At 47.7% G+C, this 21,718-nt stretch overlaps 1 protein-coding gene across 3 annotated transcripts in view; it reads left to right on the forward strand.

The window, feature by feature from the left end:
- HDX (highly divergent homeobox) overlaps positions 1–21,718 on the forward strand; it is a 192,098-nt gene that overhangs the window by 73,377 nt on the left and 97,003 nt on the right. For all 3 annotated transcript variants that reach the window (XM_088461397.1, XM_088461398.1, XM_088461399.1), the window contains 2 exons: positions 6,003–6,056; positions 20,094–20,240. In XM_088461397.1, coding sequence (XP_088317523.1) covers positions 6,003–6,056; positions 20,094–20,240 — 201 coding nt within the window. The remainder of the gene's footprint in view (positions 1–6,002; positions 6,057–20,093; positions 20,241–21,718) is intronic.

Here is a 21,718-nt window from a genome sequence, read left to right on the forward strand (position 1 = left end):
CTTACACAATATGTCACAGTAATGCTCCTTACACATTATGTCACAGTAATGCCCCTTACACATTATGCCACAGTAATGCCCCTTTCACATTATGTCACAGTAATGCCCCTTACACATTATGTCACAGTAATGCCTCTTACACATTATATCACAGTAATGCCCCTTACACATTATGTCACAGTAATGCTCTTTACACATTATACCACAGTAATGCCCCTTACACATTATACCACAGTAATGTCCCTTACACATTATGTCACAGTAATGTCCCTTACACATTATGTCACAGTAATGTCCCTTACACATTATGTCACAGGAAGGCCCCTTACACATTATGTCACACTAAGGCCCCTTACACATTATGTCACAGTAAGGCCCCTTACACATTATGTGACACTAAGGCCCCTTACACATTATGTCACAGTAATGCCCCTTACACATTATGTCACAGTAATGCCCCTTACACATTATGTCACAGTAATGTCCCTTACACATTAAGTCACAGTAATGCCCCTTACACATTGTCACAGTAATGCCCCTTACACATTATGTCACAGTAATATCCCTTACACATTATGTCACAGTAATATCCCTTACACATTATGTCACAGTAATGCCCCTTACACATTATGTCACAGTAATGCCCCTTACACATTATGTCACAGTAATGCCCCTTACACATTATGTCACAGTAATGCCCCTTACACATTATACCACAGTAATGTCCCTTACACATTATGTCACAGTAATGTCCCTTACACATTATGTCACAGTAATGCCCCTTACAGATTATGTCACAGTAATGCCCCTTACACATTATGTCACAGTAATGCCCCTTACACATTATACCACAGTAATGTCCCTTACACATTATACCACAGTAATGTCCCTTACACATTATGTCACAGTAATGTCCCTTACACATTATGTCACACTAAGGCCCCTTACACATTATGTCACAGTAATGTCCCTTACACATTATGTCACAGTAATATCCCTTATACATTATGTCACAGTAATATCCCTTGCACATTATGTCACAGTAATGCCCCTTACACATTATGTCACAGTAATGCCCCTTACACATTATGTCACAGTAATGCCCCTTACACATTATACCACAGTAATGCCCCTTACACATTATACCACAGTAATGTCCCTTACACATTATGCCACAGTAATGCCCCTTACACATTATGTCACAGTAATGCCCCTTACACATTATGTCACAGTAATGCCCCTTACACATTATGTCACAGTAATGCTCCTTACACATTATACCACAGTAAGGCCCCTTACACATTATATCACAGTAATGCCCCTTACACATTATGTCACAGTAAAGCCTATTACACATTATGTCACAGTAAGGCCTCTAACACATTATGTCACTGTAATGCCCCTTACACATTATGCCACAGTAATGCCCCTTACACATTATGTCACAGTAATGCCCCTTACACATTATGTCACAGTAATGCCCCTTACACATTATATCACAGTAATGCCCCTTACACATTATGTCACAGTAATGCTCTTTACACATTATTCCTCAGTAAGGCCCCCTTTACATTATGCCACAGTAATGCCCCTTACACATTATGTCACAGTAATGCCCCTTACACATTATATCACAGTAATGCCCCTTACACATTGTCACAGTAATGCCCCTTACACATTATGTCACAGTAATGCTCCTTACACATTATGTCACAGTAATGTCCCTTACACATTATGTCACAGTAATGCTCCTTACACATTATGTCACAGTAATGTCCCTTACACATTATGTCACAGTAATGCCCCTTACACATTATGTCACAGTAAAGCCCCTTACACATTATGTCACCGTAATGCCCCTTTCACATTATGTCACCGTAATGCCCCTTACACATTATATCACACAGTAATGCTCCTTACACATTATGTCCCCTTACACATTATGCCACAATAATTCCCCTTACACATTATGCCACAATAATGCCCCTTACACATTGTCACAGTAATGCCCCTTACACATTATACCACAGTAATGTCCCTTACACATTATGTCACAGTAATGTCCCTTACACATTATGTCACAGGAAGGCCCCTTACACATTATGTCACAGTAATGTTCCCTTACACATTATGTCACAGTAATGTCCCCTTACACATTATGTCACAGTAATGTCCCCTTACACATTATGTCACAGTAATGGCCCTTACACATTATGTCACAGTAATGGCCCTTACACATTATGCCACAGTAATGCCCCTTACACAATATGTCACAGTAATGCTCCTTACACATTATGTCACAGTAATGCCCCTTACACATTATGCCACAGTAATGCCCCTTTCACATTATGTCACAGTAATGCCCCTTACACATTATGTCACAGTAATGCCTCTTATACATTATATCACAGTAATGCCCCTTACACATTATGTCACAGTAATGCTCTTTACACATTATACCACAGTAATGCCCCTTACACATTATACCACAGTAATGTCCCTTACACATTATGTCACAGTAATGTCCCTTACACATTATGTCACAGTAATGTCCCTTACACATTATGTCACAGGAAGGCCCCTTACACATTATGTCACACTAAGGCCCCTTACACATTATGTCACAGTAAGGCCCCTTACACATTATGTGACACTAAGGCCCCTTACACATTATGTCACAGTAATGCCCCTTACACATTATGTCACAGTAATGCCCCTTACACATTATGTCACAGTAATGCCCCTTACACATTATGTCACAGTAATGCCCCTTACACATTATGTCACAGTAATATCCCTTACACATTATGTCACAGTAATATCCCTTACACATTATGTCACAGTAATGCCCCTTACACATTATGTCACAGTAATGCCCCTTACACATTATGTCACAGTAATGCCCCTTACACATTATGTCACAGTAATGCCCCTTACACATTATGTCACAGTAATGCCCCTTACACATTATACCACAGTAATGTCCCTTACACATTATGTCACAGTAATGTCCCTTACACATTATGTCACAGTAATGCCCCTTACACATTATGTCACAGTAATATCCCTTACACATTATGTCACAGTAATGCCCCTTACACATTATGTCACAGTAATGCCCCTTACACATTATGTCACAGTAATGCCCCTCACACATTATGTCACAGTAATGCTCCTTACACATTATGTCACAGTAATGCCCCTTACACATTATACCACAGTAATGTCCCTTACACATTATACCACAGTAATGTCCCTTACACATTATGTCACAGTAATGTCCCTTACACATTATGTCACAGTAATGCTCCTTACACATTATACCACAGTAATGCTCCTTACACATTATGTCACAGTAATATCCCTTATACATTATGTCACAGTAATATCCCTTATACATTATGTCACAGTAATATCCCTTACACATTATGTCACAGTAATGCCCCTTACACATTATGTCACAGTAATGCCCCTTACACATTATGTCACAGTAATGCCCCTTACACATTATACCACAGTAATGCCCCTTACACATTATACCACAGTAATGTCCCTTACACATTATGTCACAGTAATGTCCCTTACACATTATGTCACAGTAATGCCCCTTACACATTATGTCACAGTAATGCCCCTTACACATTATGTCACAGTAATGCCCCTTACACATTATGTCACAGTAATGCCCCTTACACATTATGTCACAGTAATGCTCCTTACACATTATACCACAGTAAGGCCCCTTACACATTATATCACAGTAATGCCCCTTACACATTATGTCACAGTAATATCCCTTATACATTATGTCACAGTAATATCCCTTACACATTATGTCACAGTAATGCCCCTTACACATTATGTCACAGTAATGCCCCTTACACATTATGTCACAGTAATGCCCCTTACACATTATACCACAGTAATGCCCCTTACACATTATACCACAGTAATGTCCCTTACACATTATGCCACAGTAATGCCCCTTACACATTATGCCACAGTAATGCCCCTTACACATTATGTCACAGTAATGCCCCTTACACATTATGTCACAGTAATGCTCCTTACACATTATACCACAGTAAGGCCCCTTACACATTATATCACAGTAATGCCCCTTACACATTATGTCACAGTAAAGCCTATTACACATTATGTCACAGTAAGGCCTCTAACACATTATGTCACTGTAATGCTCCTTACACATTATGCCTCAGTAAGGCCCCCTTTACATTATGCCACAGTAATGCCCCTTACACATTATGTCACTTTAATGCCCCTTTCACATTATGTCACAGTAATGCCCCTTACACATTATGTCACAGTAATACCCCATCTCTCTACTGTTACCTGCCAGGGCCGTGCTGTGGGTGAGCTCGGGGTGGGGCGGGCCGGGACTGCCACACCAGTGGCGTAACTAGGGTATTTGGAGCCCAGGGCAAATTTGAAAATGGAGCGCCCCCCTCCCTATGTGCGTGCGCTATGACAAATGGGCGTGGCCACTGAAAAATGGGGTGTGTCAACGTGGCGCACACCCCTTACTTGTCACTGGGAACATTTCTTTCCATTTGCACCTTAATTCAGTGCCCCTTATACAGTCCCCCCCTATGCAGTGCCCCAGTAGTGGTCCCCCTTATGCAGCCCCCCATTAGTTCCCCTTATACAGTGCCCCCAGTAGTGATCCCTCATATGCAGGCCCCCATATACAGTGCCCCCAGTAGTTGTCCTCCTTATACAGTGCCCCCTGTAGTGGTTCTCCCTTTTCAGTGCCCCCAGTAGTAGTCCCTCCTATACAGTGCCCTTTATATAGTTCCCCCAGTAGGAATCCCCCTTGATACAGTGCCCCCTGTAATAGTCCCCAGTAGTGGTCCCCCACGATGCAGTGCCCACAGTAGTATCCCCCCCAGTAGTGGTCCCCCCCGAGGCAGTGCCCCAGTAGTATCCCCCCCCCAATAGTTGTCCCCAGAAGTGCCCCCCCCCGACCCCCAGTAGTATCCCCCACCCAGTAGTAGTCCCTAGTACTGGTGCCCCCACCTGAAGCAGTGCCCACAGTAGTATCCCCCCCAGTAGTTCCCCCAGTAGTAGTCCCCTTCTTTGTAATAGAGCGCCCCCCCGAAATACACACTAAAATTAAACAAAAAAAAATAAACTTACCTGTATCCACGCTCCTGCTCCCGCCGCCGTCCGCATGTCCATCCTCCCGGGCCGGGCCGCTCTGCATTATGGGAGAGACGTCATGACATCATGACGTTTCTCCCATTACCACTGCAGGAGCCGGACGGAAGCCCGGCTCTTGCAGTGGGCGCGCAGCAGTCAATGAGAGTCTGTCTGACTGTCATTGGCTGCTGATTCACACACACATCACCGTCAGTGCTGGCGGCAATGTGTGCGTTATGCACAGTCTGAGCCCGCCTGCCACCCTCCTCCTGGCGCTATTGGGCAAGCGCTCAGGGGGAGGGAAGGGGCTCAGCTGTGCAGCACAGGACCGGCGCTGGAAGCCTAGCGCCGGTCCTGTGTAAATGTGTAGCGCTGACTGCACTCACTGTGGTTGGCGCTACACTGGCTAACTAGGACGGGCCGGTACTGTGGCCGGCGGTGCCCCCCGCGCTGCCGGTCCCACGGCGCTCAGGGCACGCACCCCGCTCGCCCTGCCCTAGTTACGCCACTGTGCCACACGCTGGGGAACTGTCAGTACTGCCGTCATTGTAATGTGGTGCCACTCACGGACCGGCAACCTCTGCTGATTGGCTTGCGACCGGCACCACATTAGACTGACTGTGTCTCTGTACGTCTCAAGGCCGTTATTCAGCTCCAAACCCACAAGAGCAACAACCTAGCCTCCCCTCAAGTCCAGCACCTGGGTCACGTGCCCCCTTATTCCACCCCCCACCCTTAGTTGCGGCCCTGCATAGGTTTTACACAGCCGCCACTGAGTCTTTTTCATGTTTTGTGCGAATACGTGTGACTGGAAGATATTATTGCGTCCTCTCTCTCCACAGATATCAGGAAACCTCACAGTGCCTTGGATTACGGAGTGTTCGCGGAAAAGAACAGTGAGTGAGTTTAAATTAAGTAACATTTCGTGCCTTAAAGAATGTGGAATCTTTCTGTAGTTTGTAACACATTCCTCCCCCCCAGCTGGCAGTGTGCGCTCTGCCGCCGATGATATGTACAGACACGGGGGAAAAGGGGATCTCTTACTGTTATTGTAGGGAATGTAAATGTATCAATATTTTCAGATGCTTTTTTTAAAAATGGCAAATAATTCTGCTTTGCAGGTTACCAATAAAGGGTGCGGTTCAGAGTTACACGCAAAGCGCCGCACTGCGTGCCTGAAAATAGATGCAGAATTCCGCCTGTATTAGGAATCGGCCGTATCTGTGCGATCTCACAATATTCTTGTGAGAGTGTGTCCCTCATCTTTACCTGCCTGGAATATGCCTTATGCCTCATTACGCCTTGCCTCTGAATAAGCCCACCAATCTGTCTACATGCCCGCGACACGCTAACAGAACGCTTCAATTACCTGCGAACGCCCTGTAGCTGCGAGCAGAGAGCCGGCTGATCTATGCGACTGTGTAGCTCGCAGATCCGCAGAGATGCTTAGTTACGCCTTGGCTGCATGCGCAGTGCGATAACCGGCAGATGCGGGCGCTTTGCGTATGACTATGGTCAGGCCCAAAGTGTTTAGGCAATAATACACCTACTTCTTACTGTGTATGCCGTGTAATACATTCTTATACCCTGCAGGTCTCATTTACTACTGTAATGCACAGAATAGGACCAGCAAATAGCTCTGCGTACCCTAACAGTCCAGGTTTTAAGGATATCCATGCTTGAGCACAGGTGGCTTAGTACCTCAGTCAATTTAATTTAACCATCTGAGGACCCCACCCCCTTCTCTAGGGGTTAGTAACTTGGTGGAGCAGGATATGGATGAACTTGGGTGCTTGGTTTGTTTCTATGGAAACCACACCAAAATTAGACCTCCTGCCAAGTAAAGTGGGTGGTCCCGACGTACCCTTGTTCCCTCCATTATAAAAGGAGCCGTGTTCTTTGCGTGTCCTCTCTAATGGTTGTCCAAGTCCCTCTGTGGTGGCTGGCCACACCCCTCTGGTGGCTGGCCACACCCCTCTGGTGGCTGGCCACGTCCTTTAAGTTTGGGCCCCTACAACTGCATTCCCTGACCATGGATATCCTTAAAACTTGGACTGTTAGGGTGCTTGGGAACCACTGGCATAGACTGTAACAGTGACCTCTGCAGGCTACAATAAGGCACTGCACTAAGCAGAAACATAACCTTATCCTTTGTTTCTTGTGTGTACAGCTACAGATAGACCACAGGTATACACATGGATTAGTGGGTTCTGGACAGCTGGGGGCTACGTTTGATACAATCTCCATGGAAATATTACACAACCTCCACTTTATTTTTTTTTTTTCATTTGTACTTAAATTCAAAGGAAAATGGTTAACTTGGGATTATTTTAAATTAAATAATTGTGATATGCAAGGACATGCTTATTACATTACTCCTTAATGACCTTGCAGGGATCACTCGCCAGTGTTTCCTAATTAACAGCACAGCAAAAAAATCCTGGAAAAATATAAATAAATGAAGTTATAAGAAGTTCTCCCCCCATCGTGGTATCTAGGCCAGTCTTCATACCGTAGCTAAGAAAGGTCCGATGCTTTATCCGGATAGAAATTCCCTAGCACATAGATTGTCTTATGATTGGAAAGCGTTCTGTGCAGTCTTCTGTCTGTATCGCAGAATGAATTGTAATGATAGAATTAGGGAAAGTTGCATCATGATCGGTAAACAGATTATAGTCCCATTCGCCTTGTGTTTATTTTGTTGGTTTGTTTTTTGCGTGTTTGTTCAGGATTTATGTAGATGGGATGATAAATCCCATTGGATTGCATATTGTATACTCTTTACAGGCACAGAATGTATTTATCTAAATTGAGTCTCAGAAATTCTCTCTCCCGTTGAGATATGAATTTGCCCAAATCGATAACATCTGTTTTATCGGATTATCTGTGAAACAACTGAATGCGTCATGTTTACCATACACTATTCCGCTGACAGATCCGGGATGTGGTCTCTGTGAGAGCATTATATTATAGCAAGGGTGTGTTCTATACATTGTGTATTTCCCAGCCACCGTAAATATACTTCCAATCTCTCTCTATAAATGTAATACCATGTACTTTGTGTAAAGATCGACATCTAGCCAATGTCTTTTTTATTTATAGCATCCACTCTGGGACATCTATAATAAAGAAATAAAAAGAAAAATACAAATACGCACAAATATATATAGTGGTTTACAGCTTGTTCCAGACAGAATGTAATTGTAAACCAGTAGGCACTTGGGGGGCGATTAAATTCTTCTGTCGGGCACCTGAACTAATGGGCGCCCTACGGAGCATTTCAAATGTTGTTTCGCTCAGGGACCCATAACCGCAAGTACACACATTTCTGCTCGCCGCGTCCTGAGGTGGCGATCAGAAATGTGTGAAATCGGGAGTTTGGGCGTCCAAAGCAGTACTTTAGATGGATTACTAAACCTGGCGCTGTTAGGCGTCCGAATGGAGCAACAATTGAATTGCTCTGGCGGGCGCCCATTAGTTAAGGGCCCCCGATTGAAAATGTACTTAAAGGAGGTGAATCAATTCTAAGTGTCATTTTTTGGTTTGCAGATTTTTCTACATAAAAAATGCTGCTTCCATAAGTATTTCATCTCCTGCAGACTTGTACTTAATATAACCACCGTTCGCTGTAATAACGGCTCGATGTATGTTGGGCTAAGCGGCTACCAGGCGTGCACATGGTTTGGGAGTGATTTTGCTCGCTCCTTCCTTGCACATTTGCTCCAGGTTGCTCATGTTGGATGACGCTTTCAAGCTGCAATTTTAAAATAGCGCCACAGATTCCCAATTGGACTGAGAGCTGAGGGTTTATTTACCAAGTGCCCAAAATTTAAAAGGGCAATGATTTTACTGGCATAACACGAATAGTAAAGGTATTGCCCTTTTAGCCATAAACCCGATCAAAAGCGTCAGGGTTTAGACCCTGATACATAGTAAATAAACCCCCGTTACTTAAGGTGCCCATCCACTAGCACATCAGGGAAAGATGGTACGATTACGACATTGTAATCGTACCATCGTTCCCCTAGGGGTGGCAGTGCCTACACTAAATGATTGATCGCTCAGCGTAGGAACGCCAATCACCCCCTGTACATGGCCAGTCTGTCATTATCGGCAGATTGGACTGCATGTTTGGCCGATGCTTGATGTTAGAAACAACCAGGGGGAGCGCGCATCGCTGGTTGTTTCCGACGTTTGATGCACGATTTGCAGCCGATTACTGAGTGATTGCACGATTACGATGTCGTAATCGTGCAATCGGCGAGTGGATTGGCACCTTTAGAGTTAGAGTTAGCTATTGTATAACACCCACCTTTGTAGAACCACGTCAGTGTTGCTTTGGCCTTGGGATCATTGTCCTGCTTAAAGGTCAACTTTCTCCCAAGCTTAGTTTTCTAGCAGACTGCCGCAGGTTGTCGCAGTATCTCCCTGTATTTTGCACCATCCATCTCTCTCTCCTTCAGATTGTAATAACATACCCAGTCCTCATTGAGGAAAAACATCCCTACACCATGATGCTGCCACCTCCATACTTTTCAGGTGGATTTTGCTGAGGAACGGGTAGTGTTCGAGCAGGCTTGCCTACCCTCCCGATTTGGCCGAGAGCCTCTCCCCCCCCCCCCCCCACGGAAAGGTAGGCAAGCCCCCCGCCAGCCGCCGACACTTCTGGTCCCTCTGCGCTAATGATAGAAACCCCTGCAGCAGTGGGGGAGGTGAATTAGGGGGGGTCTCTTATCCATAAAGCTGTCCTTTGACCTTCTGTAGTAACTTACGGTAGGTGTAGACTCTGAAAGCCGGTTAGAGTAAATCTTTCATCTGTGTAATCTTAGATCTAACACAGCACCAGTGCGGAGAGCGAGAGGGGAATACTTTTGCAAGCAGCAATATTCAGGTTTTTTATATATATATATATATATATATATATATATATATACATACATACATATATACACACATATAAAAAACGCAACACTGCTGGCGAATAATGAATTGTGAGTTTGACAATGTACTTTTAAGAGCTGACTGGTTCGCAATAGAAATACTGTCCGGAACAATCTGTGTGTCATCTGTAATCAGGGCCCGTGACTGGGGCCCCTGTAACCGGCTAGCAGACAGAATCGCTGCACTGACGGCAGCGCCGGGTCCCCATTGCCAGCAATGGGGACCGCATCGCTCACGCCATCTAAAGAGGGCAAGAACGATGCTTTGACAAGATTACCGCTGTTTGTTGAATACAGAAAGGATAACATAGTGGTTACGCATCGTTAATAAATGGGGCCCTATATAGGGTGATCGTCTTGTTTCCATGAATTACGGTATGTTTAAACTGCTTTAAAATGACATCATTGAGGCACGAGGTACTGAGTGTAAATACAGCCCTGTGTCTCCGTGTGATGCAGACCGGCCTTTGCACAGCTAATAAACGTTCATTACATGTTAAACCTTCCGTCTGGTGGGCTCTGGGTAATTCCACTTCTGCTCTAGAAGTTGCTAAGTGCTTTGAAATGCAATATTCTAGGGGGGGAGGGGGGGGGCACTTATCTGACAGGAGACCCCTCACTGTGTTCCCTCTGATGTAGAGTGCAGTGTAATAGTGGCACTTGTCTGATCGGAGAGCCTGGGAAGTACAGTGGGGAAGGAAACTGGCTCAACGCGGACTGGAAATAATGTTAGTGAATCTGTATCCCTATAGGACGCTGCGTTACCGTGATATTTATTCACTGACAAATAGGAGAACCTCTGTATCCATTTAATTTCAGCCTCAAGCTTATATACATACATACATACACACACACATACATACATACATACACACACACATACATACATACACACACACATACATACATACGTACCTGTGGGGTAACTGTTGGAAATGATGTGTGTGCAGGTGATGATACTGTAGAGTAATGTGGGCACACACCAGCAGATGACTCGGACTATGAACAGCCCAGTTACTTACCCAGTGGTGCTGGTTTATTGATAGATAGCAGGTACAGCCGTACTCACTGTTACATGTACACTGGTGATGGAGCGGAGCTTGAGCGAAGTGGGGTTATATACATCTCACCACCTTGTGAGTGTATGCTACAGACAGGGGGTGGGATGTATTCATGCTTACCGCCGCGGTCTAGGCTCTGAAGTTGCAGCGGTGACTTCCGCAATCCCGTTGCCTCCCTTGTTCCATACGCGCAGCTGCATGTCCCATCAGCTGTGCATGTAGCATCGCAGGAGTTCAATGACGCTCACGTTTCGTTTATTGAAAGAAACCCGATGAAGTCACCGCTGCAACTTCAGAGCCTAGACCACGGCGGTAAGCATTAATACGTCCCGCCCCGGTAGTGGATCAGGATGCTGGAGCAGCTTTAAAAGCAGGTATTAACCAGGTTCTCTCTAGGAGCAAAGTAGAAGACTTCTGTCTCCCACCATATCACTCTTACACAGTAAAGACAATATTGCCCCTGCACATGCTCTGTAATTAGCTCAGTGGCCATCTTGGAACAGGGCATGAAGACTACCTGGAGGTACAGGAAAACTGGAATATGCGCGGTAGCGCACTCCTCTTGCAACACAAACCAGGGTTGATGGTGTCCGTAGCAAACTACAGAATTCTTGTATCGAGTCACAAAATAAACACACTGCACACACTGGAACAAAACCGCGATAAACACACACACACACACACACACACACACTGTTGTATGAACTTTTATAAATTACAACACAAAACTATATAGTGCAAATAGCGGGCGCCAGTGAATTGTGACATCACAAGAATATATAACTAAAAACCATTCCCTGCTCCCAGATCTACCGTCTGTACAGATTATCTGGGAATCACTTTGATTTCCATTCCTGCGTTTGCCGACAAATGACGCAATACTATGTTCTTGTAATTGCTCATGTCTGATAGGAGCTCGTCCTTGTGATGTCTGAGAAGTAAAGAGATTGTTACGTGACCACTTTACTTCCGGGCTCAGGCCCAGCCCATGCGCGGCCAGGGAGCAGCACCTGCGCCATCTGTAATTACAGGACATGGAGGAATAGATTTTGACGCCTGTCATTAGTCCCCTGCTGGGATTTTACAGTCGGGAAGCCGGCGGTCTGCATTTTGACCGCCGGCTTCTTGACTGCATCCCGATAGGGATCCTAAAAAAGTAGCCTATAGGCTACAATAGGCGAAGCCCATCTGAAGATAGCGACACGTTTAGGAGCTTGCTAAATCAGGCTTTTACGCAGTGCCCAAAGCAAGCTACAGTACGGGGTCAGCTTTTACCATCCTTAGCAGTGAAATGGAGCAAATGTTTCTGATATCTGCTGCATTACTCAATAGCATACGTTACTAACCCTGGGGGTTACCCGCACACTGATAGCAGACGTTACTAACCCTGGGGGTTACCCGCACACTGATAGCATACGTTACTAACCCTGGGGGTTACCCGCACACTGATAGCAGACGTTACTAACCGTGGGGGTTACCCGCACACTGATAGCAGACGTTACTGACCCCGGGGGTTAGAGGGGGATAAGACCTCGCACACACTGGTGTATATTACCCGCACACTGATAGCAGATGTTACTGACCCCGGGGGTTTCCCGCACACTGATAGCAGACGTTACTAACCGTGGGGGTTACCCGCACACTGATAGCAGACGTTACTGACCCCGGGGGTTAGAGGGGGATAAGACCTCGCACACACTGGTGTATATTACCCGCACACTGATAGCAGATGTTACTGACCCCAGAGGTTACCCGCACACTGATAGCAGACGCTACTAACCCCGGGGGTTAGAGGAGGATAAGACCTCGCACCCACTGGTGTATATTACCCGCACACTGATAGCAGATGTTACTGACCCCGGGGGTTACCCGCACACTGATAGCAGATGTTACTGACCCCGGGGGTTACCCGCACACTGATAGCAGATGTTACTGACCCCGGGGGTTAGAGGGGATAAGACCTCGCACACACTGGTGTATATTACCCGCACACTGATAGCAGATGTTACTGACCCCGGGGGTTACCCGCACACTGATAGCAGATGTTACTGACCCTGGGGGTTACCCGCACACTGATAGCAGTTGTTACTGACCCCGGGGTTACCCGCACACTAATAGCAGATGTTACTGACCCCGGGGGTTACCCGCACACTGATAGCAGATGTTACTGACCCCGGGGGTTAGAGGGGATAAGACCTTGCACACACTGGTGTATATTACCCGCACACTGATAGCAGACGTTACTAACCCCGGGGGTTACCCGCACACTGATAGCAGATGTTACTGACCCCGGGGGTTAGAGGAGGATGACCTCGCACCCACTGGTGTATATTACCCGCACACTGATAGCAGATGTTACTGACCCCGGGGGTTAGAGGAGGATGACCTCGCACCCACTGGTGTATATTACCCGCACACTGATAGCAGATGTTACTGACCCCGGGGGTTAGAGGTGGATAAGACCTTGCACACACTGGTGTATATTACCCGCACACTGATAGCAGATGTTACTGACCCCGGGGGTTAGAGGGGGATAAGACCTCGCACACACTGGTGTATATTACCCGCACACTGATAGCAGACGTTACTGACCCCAGAGGTTACCCGCACACTGATAGCAGACGTTACTGACCCCGGGGGTTAGAGGGGGATAAGACCTCGCACCCACTGGTGTATATTACCCGCACACTGATAGCAGATGTTACTGACCCCGGGGGTTTCCCGCACACTGATAGCAGACGTTACTAACCGTGGGGGTTACCCGCACACTGATAGCAGACGTTACTGACCCCGGGGGTTAGAGGGGGATAAGACCTCGCACACACTGGTGTATATTACCCGCACACTGATAGCAGATGTTACTGACCCCAGAGGTTACCCGCACACTGATAGCAGACGCTACTAACCCCGGGGGTTAGAGGAGGATAAGACCTCGCACCCACTGGTGTATATTACCCGCACACTGATAGCAGATGTTACTGACCCCGGGGGTTACCCGCACACTGATAGCAGATGTTACTGACCCCGGGGGTTACCCGCACACTGATAGCAGATGTTACTGACCCCGGGGGTTAGAGGGGATAAGACCTCGCACACACTGGTGTATATTACCCGCACACTGATAGCAGATGTTACTGACCCCGGGGGTTACCCGCACACTGATAGCAGATGTTACTGACCCTGGGGGTTACCCGCACACTGATAGCAGTTGTTACTGACCCCGGGGTTACCCGCACACTAATAGCAGATGTTACTGACCCCGGGGGTTACCCGCACACTGATAGCAGATGTTACTGACCCCGGGGGTTAGAGGGGATAAGACCTTGCACACACTGGTGTATATTACCCGCACACTGATAGCAGACGTTACTAACCCCGGGGGTTACCCGCACACTGATAGCAGATGTTACTGACCCCGGGGGTTAGAGGAGGATGACCTCGCACCCACTGGTGTATATTACCCGCACACTGATAGCAGATGTTGCTGACCCCGGGGGTTAGAGGAGGATGACCTCGCACCCACTGGTGTATATTACCCGCACACTGATAGCAGATGTTACTGACCCCGGGGGTTAGAGGTGGATAAGACCTTGCACACACTGGTGTATATTACCCGCACACTGATAGCAGATGTTACTGACCCCGGGGGTTAGAGGGGGATAAGACCTCGCACACACTGGTGTATATTACCCGCACACTGATAGCAGACGTTACTGACCCCAGAGGTTACCCGCACACTGATAGCAGACGTTACTGACCCCGGGGGTTAGAGGGGGATAAGACCTCGCACCCACTGGTGTATATTACCCGCACACTGATAGCAGACGTTACTGACCCCGGGGGTTACCCGCACACTGATAGTAGAAGTTACTGACCCCAGAGGTTACCCGCACACTGATAGCAGATGTTACTGACCCCGGGGGTTAGAGGAGGATGACCTCGCACCCACTGGTGTATATTACCCGCACACTGATAGCAGACGTTACTGACCCCGGGGGTTAGAGGGGGATAAGACCTTGCACACACTGGTGTATATTACCCGCACACTGATAGCAGATGTTACTGACCCCGGGGGTTATAGGGGGATAAGACCTCGCACACACTGGTGTATATTACCTGCACACCGATAGCAGATGTTACTGACCCCGGGGGTTAGAGGGGGATAAGACCTCGCACACACTGGTGTATATTACCTGCACACCGATAGCAGATGTTACTGACCCCGGGGGTTATAGGGGGATAAGACCTCGCACACACTGGTGTATATTACCTGCACACCGATAGCAGATGTTACTGACCCCGGGGGTTAGAAGGGGATAAGACCTTGCACACACTGGTGTATATTACCTGCACACCGATAGCAGATGTTACTGACCCCGGGGGTTAGAGGGGGATAAGACCTCGCACACACTGGTGTATATTACCCGCACACTGATAGCAGATGTTACTGACCCCGGGGGTTAGAGGTGGATAAGACCTTGCACACACTGGTGTATATTACCCGCACACTGATAGCAGATGTTACTGACCCCGGGGGTTAAAGGGGGATAAGACCTCGCACACACTGGTGTATATTACCCGCACACTGATAGCAGATGTTACTGACCCCGGGGGTTAGAGGAGGATAAGACCTCGCACACACTGGTGTATATTACCTGCACACTGATAGCAGATGTTACTGACCCCGGGAGTTAGAGGGGGATAAGACCTTGCACACACTGGTGTATATTACCCGCACACTGATAGCAGACGTTACTGACCCCGGGGGTTACCCGCACACTGATAGCAGACGTTACTGACCCTGGGCGTTACCCGCACACTGATAGCAGACGTTACTGACCCTGGGCGTTACCCGCACGCTGATAGCAGATGTTACTGACCCCGGGGGTTAGAGGGGATAATACCTCGCACACACTGGTGTATATTACCCGCACACTGATAGCAGACGTTACTGACCCTGGGCGTTACCCGCACACTGATAGCAGACGTTACTGACCCCGGGGGTTAGAGGGGGATAAGACCTCGCACACACTGGTGTATATTACCCGCACACTGATAACAGACGTTACTGACCCCGGGGGTTAGAGGGGGATGAGACCTTGCACACACTGGTGTATATTAACTGCACACTGATAGCAGACGTTACTGACCACGGGGGTTAGAGGGGGATAAGACCTCGCACCCACTGGTGTATATTACTCGCACACTGATAGCAGACGTTACTGACCCCGGGGGGTTACCCGCACACTGATAGCAGACGTTACTGACCCTGGGCGTTACCCGCACACTGATAGCAGACGTTACTGACCCTGGGGGTTAGAGGGGGATGAGATCTTGCACACACTGGTGTATATTACCCGCACACTGATAGCAGATGTTACTGACCCCGGGGGTTAGAGGGGGATAAGACCTCGCACCCACTGGTATATATTACTCGCACACTGATAGCAGACGTTACTGACCCCGGGGGGTTACCCGCACACTGATAGCAGACGTTACTGACCCTGGGGGTTAGAGGGGGTAACTGGTAAATATTTATTTAGCTAATGACAAACGTCTTCGGGGTATAAATCAGTCAGCGCACAGAATGTTCCTTCTCGCCGTTCCTGGTATTCAGCATCTATGCAGCAGACAGAAGCTACATTCGCTGTACGCGCGGATTTCTGCGTACTCCGTCTGGCTGTGGCCTGGATGCCGTGCGAGCTAATGGCTGCTATTCATGTGCTGCTGATCCGTGTAAATAACTGTGTGGTATTAAAGGAGAAAAGAGACGTGTGTGACAGTAGGCAAAACATTGATTAGGCAGATTAGAGCCGGGTTACGGAACACCTTCCTACCTTTCATTATGCTTCATTTCATTTCCTTACAGAATAAGATTGGCTCCCGCTGTTCCTGTGCATTATTCAGGAACAATCCAGCACTGATCTCTTATTTTCCTGCCAGACGAACACGCGGTTTTTCTGTGGGAAGTCTGATATGCAGCTTACAAAGACCCCTCTCTGCCTGCGTGCTTTGGGCCTGTGACTATTATATACGTATAATGGGCACGATATTGTAAGCTTTGAACTTAAACAGAAAGATTGTCATAAACACTGGATATATACTGGTCTGCAACGCTAAGCTCTCGCACATAGATTTCTATAATGATAGCCCACTAGACTGTAAGCTCTCCTCGCCCTTAGTTTCCCCATCTGCATGTACAGAATGCCGTCTACTTTGTACGCCCCCGTATTATGGGGGCCCCCGTTCCGGGACTGCAGTGCATTGTGCCACTTTACAGATAGACAATAAGATGGTTCTGTATGTAGCCAAGTGTAAACCTGCAGCATTGCTGTAAATTATGTTGTGGGCATAAATCACAGGACATCCCACCATGCCCCCCCCCCCCCCCCCGATGTAGAGTGTAGTGTATGGATGTGCCCAGAGGACTACCCCAGGGAGTGGGGCCAATGCAGGGTTCGAATGTTAGGGGGGTTCAGCAATACTGGAGAACTCTCTCAGGGCCCTCGGGAGGGTGGGCAGGCACCGTTTTGGTCTGGGGTCAGTCAGTACCGTGTTCCACATCTGGCTTAGTCTGGTCAGGCAAGTGCCATATTAATAATAGATCCAGTTAAATACAGGCAATATATACAATATGACCACACATTGAAATAGAGCGAGATTTATATACCTGCGTGGCAGAGGGCACTAAGTATTGTATTATATGTAATATTTAAAGTCTTTCCCATTTAATCATCCCATCAATGCCCCTCAGACCATCCCACATACCCTGTCTATGACTTGGATACCCGCAGGCTGGAATAGGTAGGGTGCCATGGACGTAATAATTGGAAGGGGTGGGGGGCATGCCAGCTGATACAATGCAATCACAGAGAGCATCAGTACCTGCAGCACAACCACCACAGGCTACAGGTTATTATTATTATTACCAGTTATTTATATAGTGCACAATATTCAGCAGCGCTTTACAGAGAATATCTGACCATCAGTCCCTGCCCCAGTGAAGCTTACACTCTATATTCCCTACCACATATACAGTCAATTTTTGTGTTGACCCAATTAACCTACCAGTATATTTTTGAAGTGTGGGAGGAAACCGGAGTACCCGGAGGAAACCCACGCAAGCACAGGGAGAATATACAAACTCCACACAGTTAGGGCTGTGGTGGGAATCGAACCCATGACCTCAGTGCTGTGAGGTAGTAACGCTAACCATTACACCACCTGTGCTGCCCAGGTTACAGGCCTGGTCAGTATTGTAAAGATCAGGGGGAGATTTATCAAGCCTCGCAGAGAGCTACAATGGAACAGTTGCCTAAAGCAACCAAAAAGCTCTCGTCACTATCTAGCAGTCTATGAAATGACATTTATAAGCCAATTGGTTCCTTTGGGCAATTTCTCCACTGTATCCCTCTCCAAGGAGAGAAGGCACCCAGGCCACCCTGACCAGGGTTATACAGGTGCAGCCAGGAACTACTGTACATGCTTTAGCTCTGACGCATGCAGCCCTGTCCTCACTAACACATCACTCTCTCCTGATATACTCTGTGCTGCTGGGGACACTGCTCCTCCCACTATATAACTCTCAGCCTGTGACTTCCTGCTGCCTCCATTCCCCTCCTCACATCATGTCACTGCCCCTGTCACATGCAGCCCTGTCCTCACTAACACATCACTCATCTCCTGATATACTCTGTGCTGCTGGGGACCCTGCTCCTCCCACTATATGCCTCTCAGTCAGTGACTTCCTGCTGCCTCCATTCCCCTCCTCACATCATGTCACTGCTCCTGTCACATGCAGCCCTGTCCTCTCTAACACATCACTCATCTCCTGATATACTCTGTGCAGCTGGGGATCCTGCTCCTCCCACTATATACCTCTCAGTCAGTGACTTCCTGCTGCCTCCATTCCCCTCCTCATATCATGTCACTGCTCCTGTCACATGCAGCCCTGTCCTCTCTAACACATCACTCATCTCCTGATATACTCTGTGCTGCTGGGGACCCTGCTCCTCCCTCTATATACCTCTCAGTCAGTGACTTCCTGCTGCCTCCATTCCCCTCCTCATATCATGTCACTGCTCCTGTCACATGCAGCCCTGTCCTCTCTAACACATCACTCATCTCCTGATATACTCTGTGCTGTTGGGGACACTGCTCCTCCCACTATATAACTCTCAGCCTGTGACTTCCTGCTGCCGCCATTCCCCTCCTCACATCATGTCACTGCCCCTGTCACATGCAGCCCTGTCCTCACTGACACATCACTCATCTCCTGATATACTCTGTGCTGCTGGGGACCCTGCTCCTTCCACTATATAACTCTCAGCCTGTGACTTCCTGCTGCCCCCATTCCCCTCCTCACATCATGTCACTGCCCCTGTCACATGCAGCCCTGTCCTCACTGACACATCACTCATCTCCTGATATACTCTGTGCTGCTGGGGGACCCTGCTCCCCCCACTATATAACTGTCAGCCTGTGACTTCCTGCTGCCCCCATTCCCCTCCTCACATCATGTCACTGGACACAGACGGGCTCAGATGATACTTGAAGGATTAATGAAAGGTTATTTGTTCAGAGAGTGAAGATGTAGAGATACCCGTAGCCTGATGTAGGCACCATGGACAGTTCTGCTGCTGTTTGTTACTAGTGGATACAATGAGACCCCCAGGCATGTTACAATGTATCTAGAGGCCACGCTGATGCTTCAATGCATTAAGGCAGCTTCTCTCATGACACATGAAGATTAATTAGCAGCACCTCCATTATAAAGGGCAGATTTAGGCCACTTGACCCCCATCATCTGCATTGCAGTAGTACAGTGTACGCGGTACAGAACGCAGAGCGTTCCGCTCTGTATGTGTTATTGGGACATTGCATATAACCCTGCTTTGTACACAAGTAACATGTGATATGTAATGTTCCGCAGCTCCAGGACCGCACGCAGTTCAGTGACCGTGACCTTGCAACGCTCAAGAAGTACTGGGACAATGGGATGACCAGCCTGGGCTCGGTGTGCCGGGAGAAGATCGAGGCCGTGGCCTCAGAGCTCAACGTGGACTGTGAAATAGTGAGGGTAAGAAAACAGTAACCAGGTAGAGTGAGGTGGGACACGGCAGACGGCTTTTGCCTACATCCATCAATTATAACTCCCCCTCATTATCATTCACATCAATCACTGTCCCCCCGCGGCGCACAGTGTAAATTAACGACTATTACTGTCTAATACTTCCCCTACATCCAGATACACCGATCTGCGCAGGGTTATTATGGCTATTAATCTTGTACAGCGATGAGCAGGGTAATTGGGACATAGCTGGTGTTTTTGCTGCGTTTTGTTTTTTGTTTATTAAAGCCCTATATAGGATGAGATATTAATATAACCACCTCTAGCTGCGGTAATTTGCTTTGTACCGTATGGAGTAACAAGTTTATCATGAAACCACAGCTTCCTTATTGTAGGCATTACCCGCTCCTCAGCTGAGCCAGCCTGGATGTCGCTCTGCCATCAGTGGGGTGTAAATCAGGGGGTGCTATTTATTTTCATATAATCCAAATCATTATTCACCTTTCTTGAAGTACAGAGATGAGCGAGGTCACGTTGGAAAATCCCATCTCCGTTCTGTACGTTCACAGGCGGCACATTGCTTTATATTGCGGAAATTATCATTTTTTTTCAGTGGAACGAGGATTCCAGGTTCTGGCTTTTGCCTTTTTATATTATTGTCACTTTAAATCTACGGACTAAGGGGGTCATTCAGACCCGCTCGTGAGCGTCAGTACGCTCGCAAGCAGGTCGATATTCCCCACTGCGCATGCGCACTACGGAGGGAGCTCCGTCGTGCGCATGCGCGAGACCCCGTGAGCGAAGGGCTTTCCTTCACTCCAGGTCTCGCACCAAAGGGGGCGTGCTGTTGATGTTGATTGACAGCACGCCCCCTTTGGTGGGCGTGCCGGGGGCATGCCTGCCAGACGAAGGCGTTCCCATGGGAACGCCTACCGTCTGAAGCCGGCCCCACTGACATCACTAGTGATGTCAGTGGGAGTGATTTTGGCTCTGATAGAGCCAAAATCACTCCAGGGCTTGTGGCAGGGAGACCCTACCGCAGGGTCTCCGTCGCAAGTCCGATGGTCGCGATGGTCAAGACCATCGCGACCATCTTTTTGGCCGCTCGCATATACGAGCGGCCAGGAGGCCGCTCCATTTTCATGGAGGAGGGCCCTGATTCAGAGCGTTCAGCTCTGAATCAGGCCCTAAATCGCTAGGATCGTACCAGTTCCTGCAACTCACAGGCTATTACATAAGGGCCTATGGCCCTCATTCAGAGCCACTCGCTATTTGCGGTCGTTCGTTCTAAAACAAGGGGTGGCTATTCAAATGAACCGTTCGCTGTTTGCGGTCTGTTCACGCCTCTATGTCTGAACGAGCGAACAAAACTTGCGTTCGTTTTTTGAAAAAATACGCCCCCTGGCCGCTCGCATCCTACGTCATGTCCGCTATTTATTAGATTAATCGAGTACATCGACCAGGGTATGAACTGCTCGCTATTCTCG

This window comes from Taudactylus pleione, unplaced genomic scaffold (genome assembly GCF_031769625.1).
Source record: "Taudactylus pleione unplaced genomic scaffold, aTauple2 ptg001043l, whole genome shotgun sequence".
NCBI classification, from domain to species: Eukaryota; Metazoa; Chordata; class Amphibia; order Anura; family Myobatrachidae; genus Taudactylus; species Taudactylus pleione.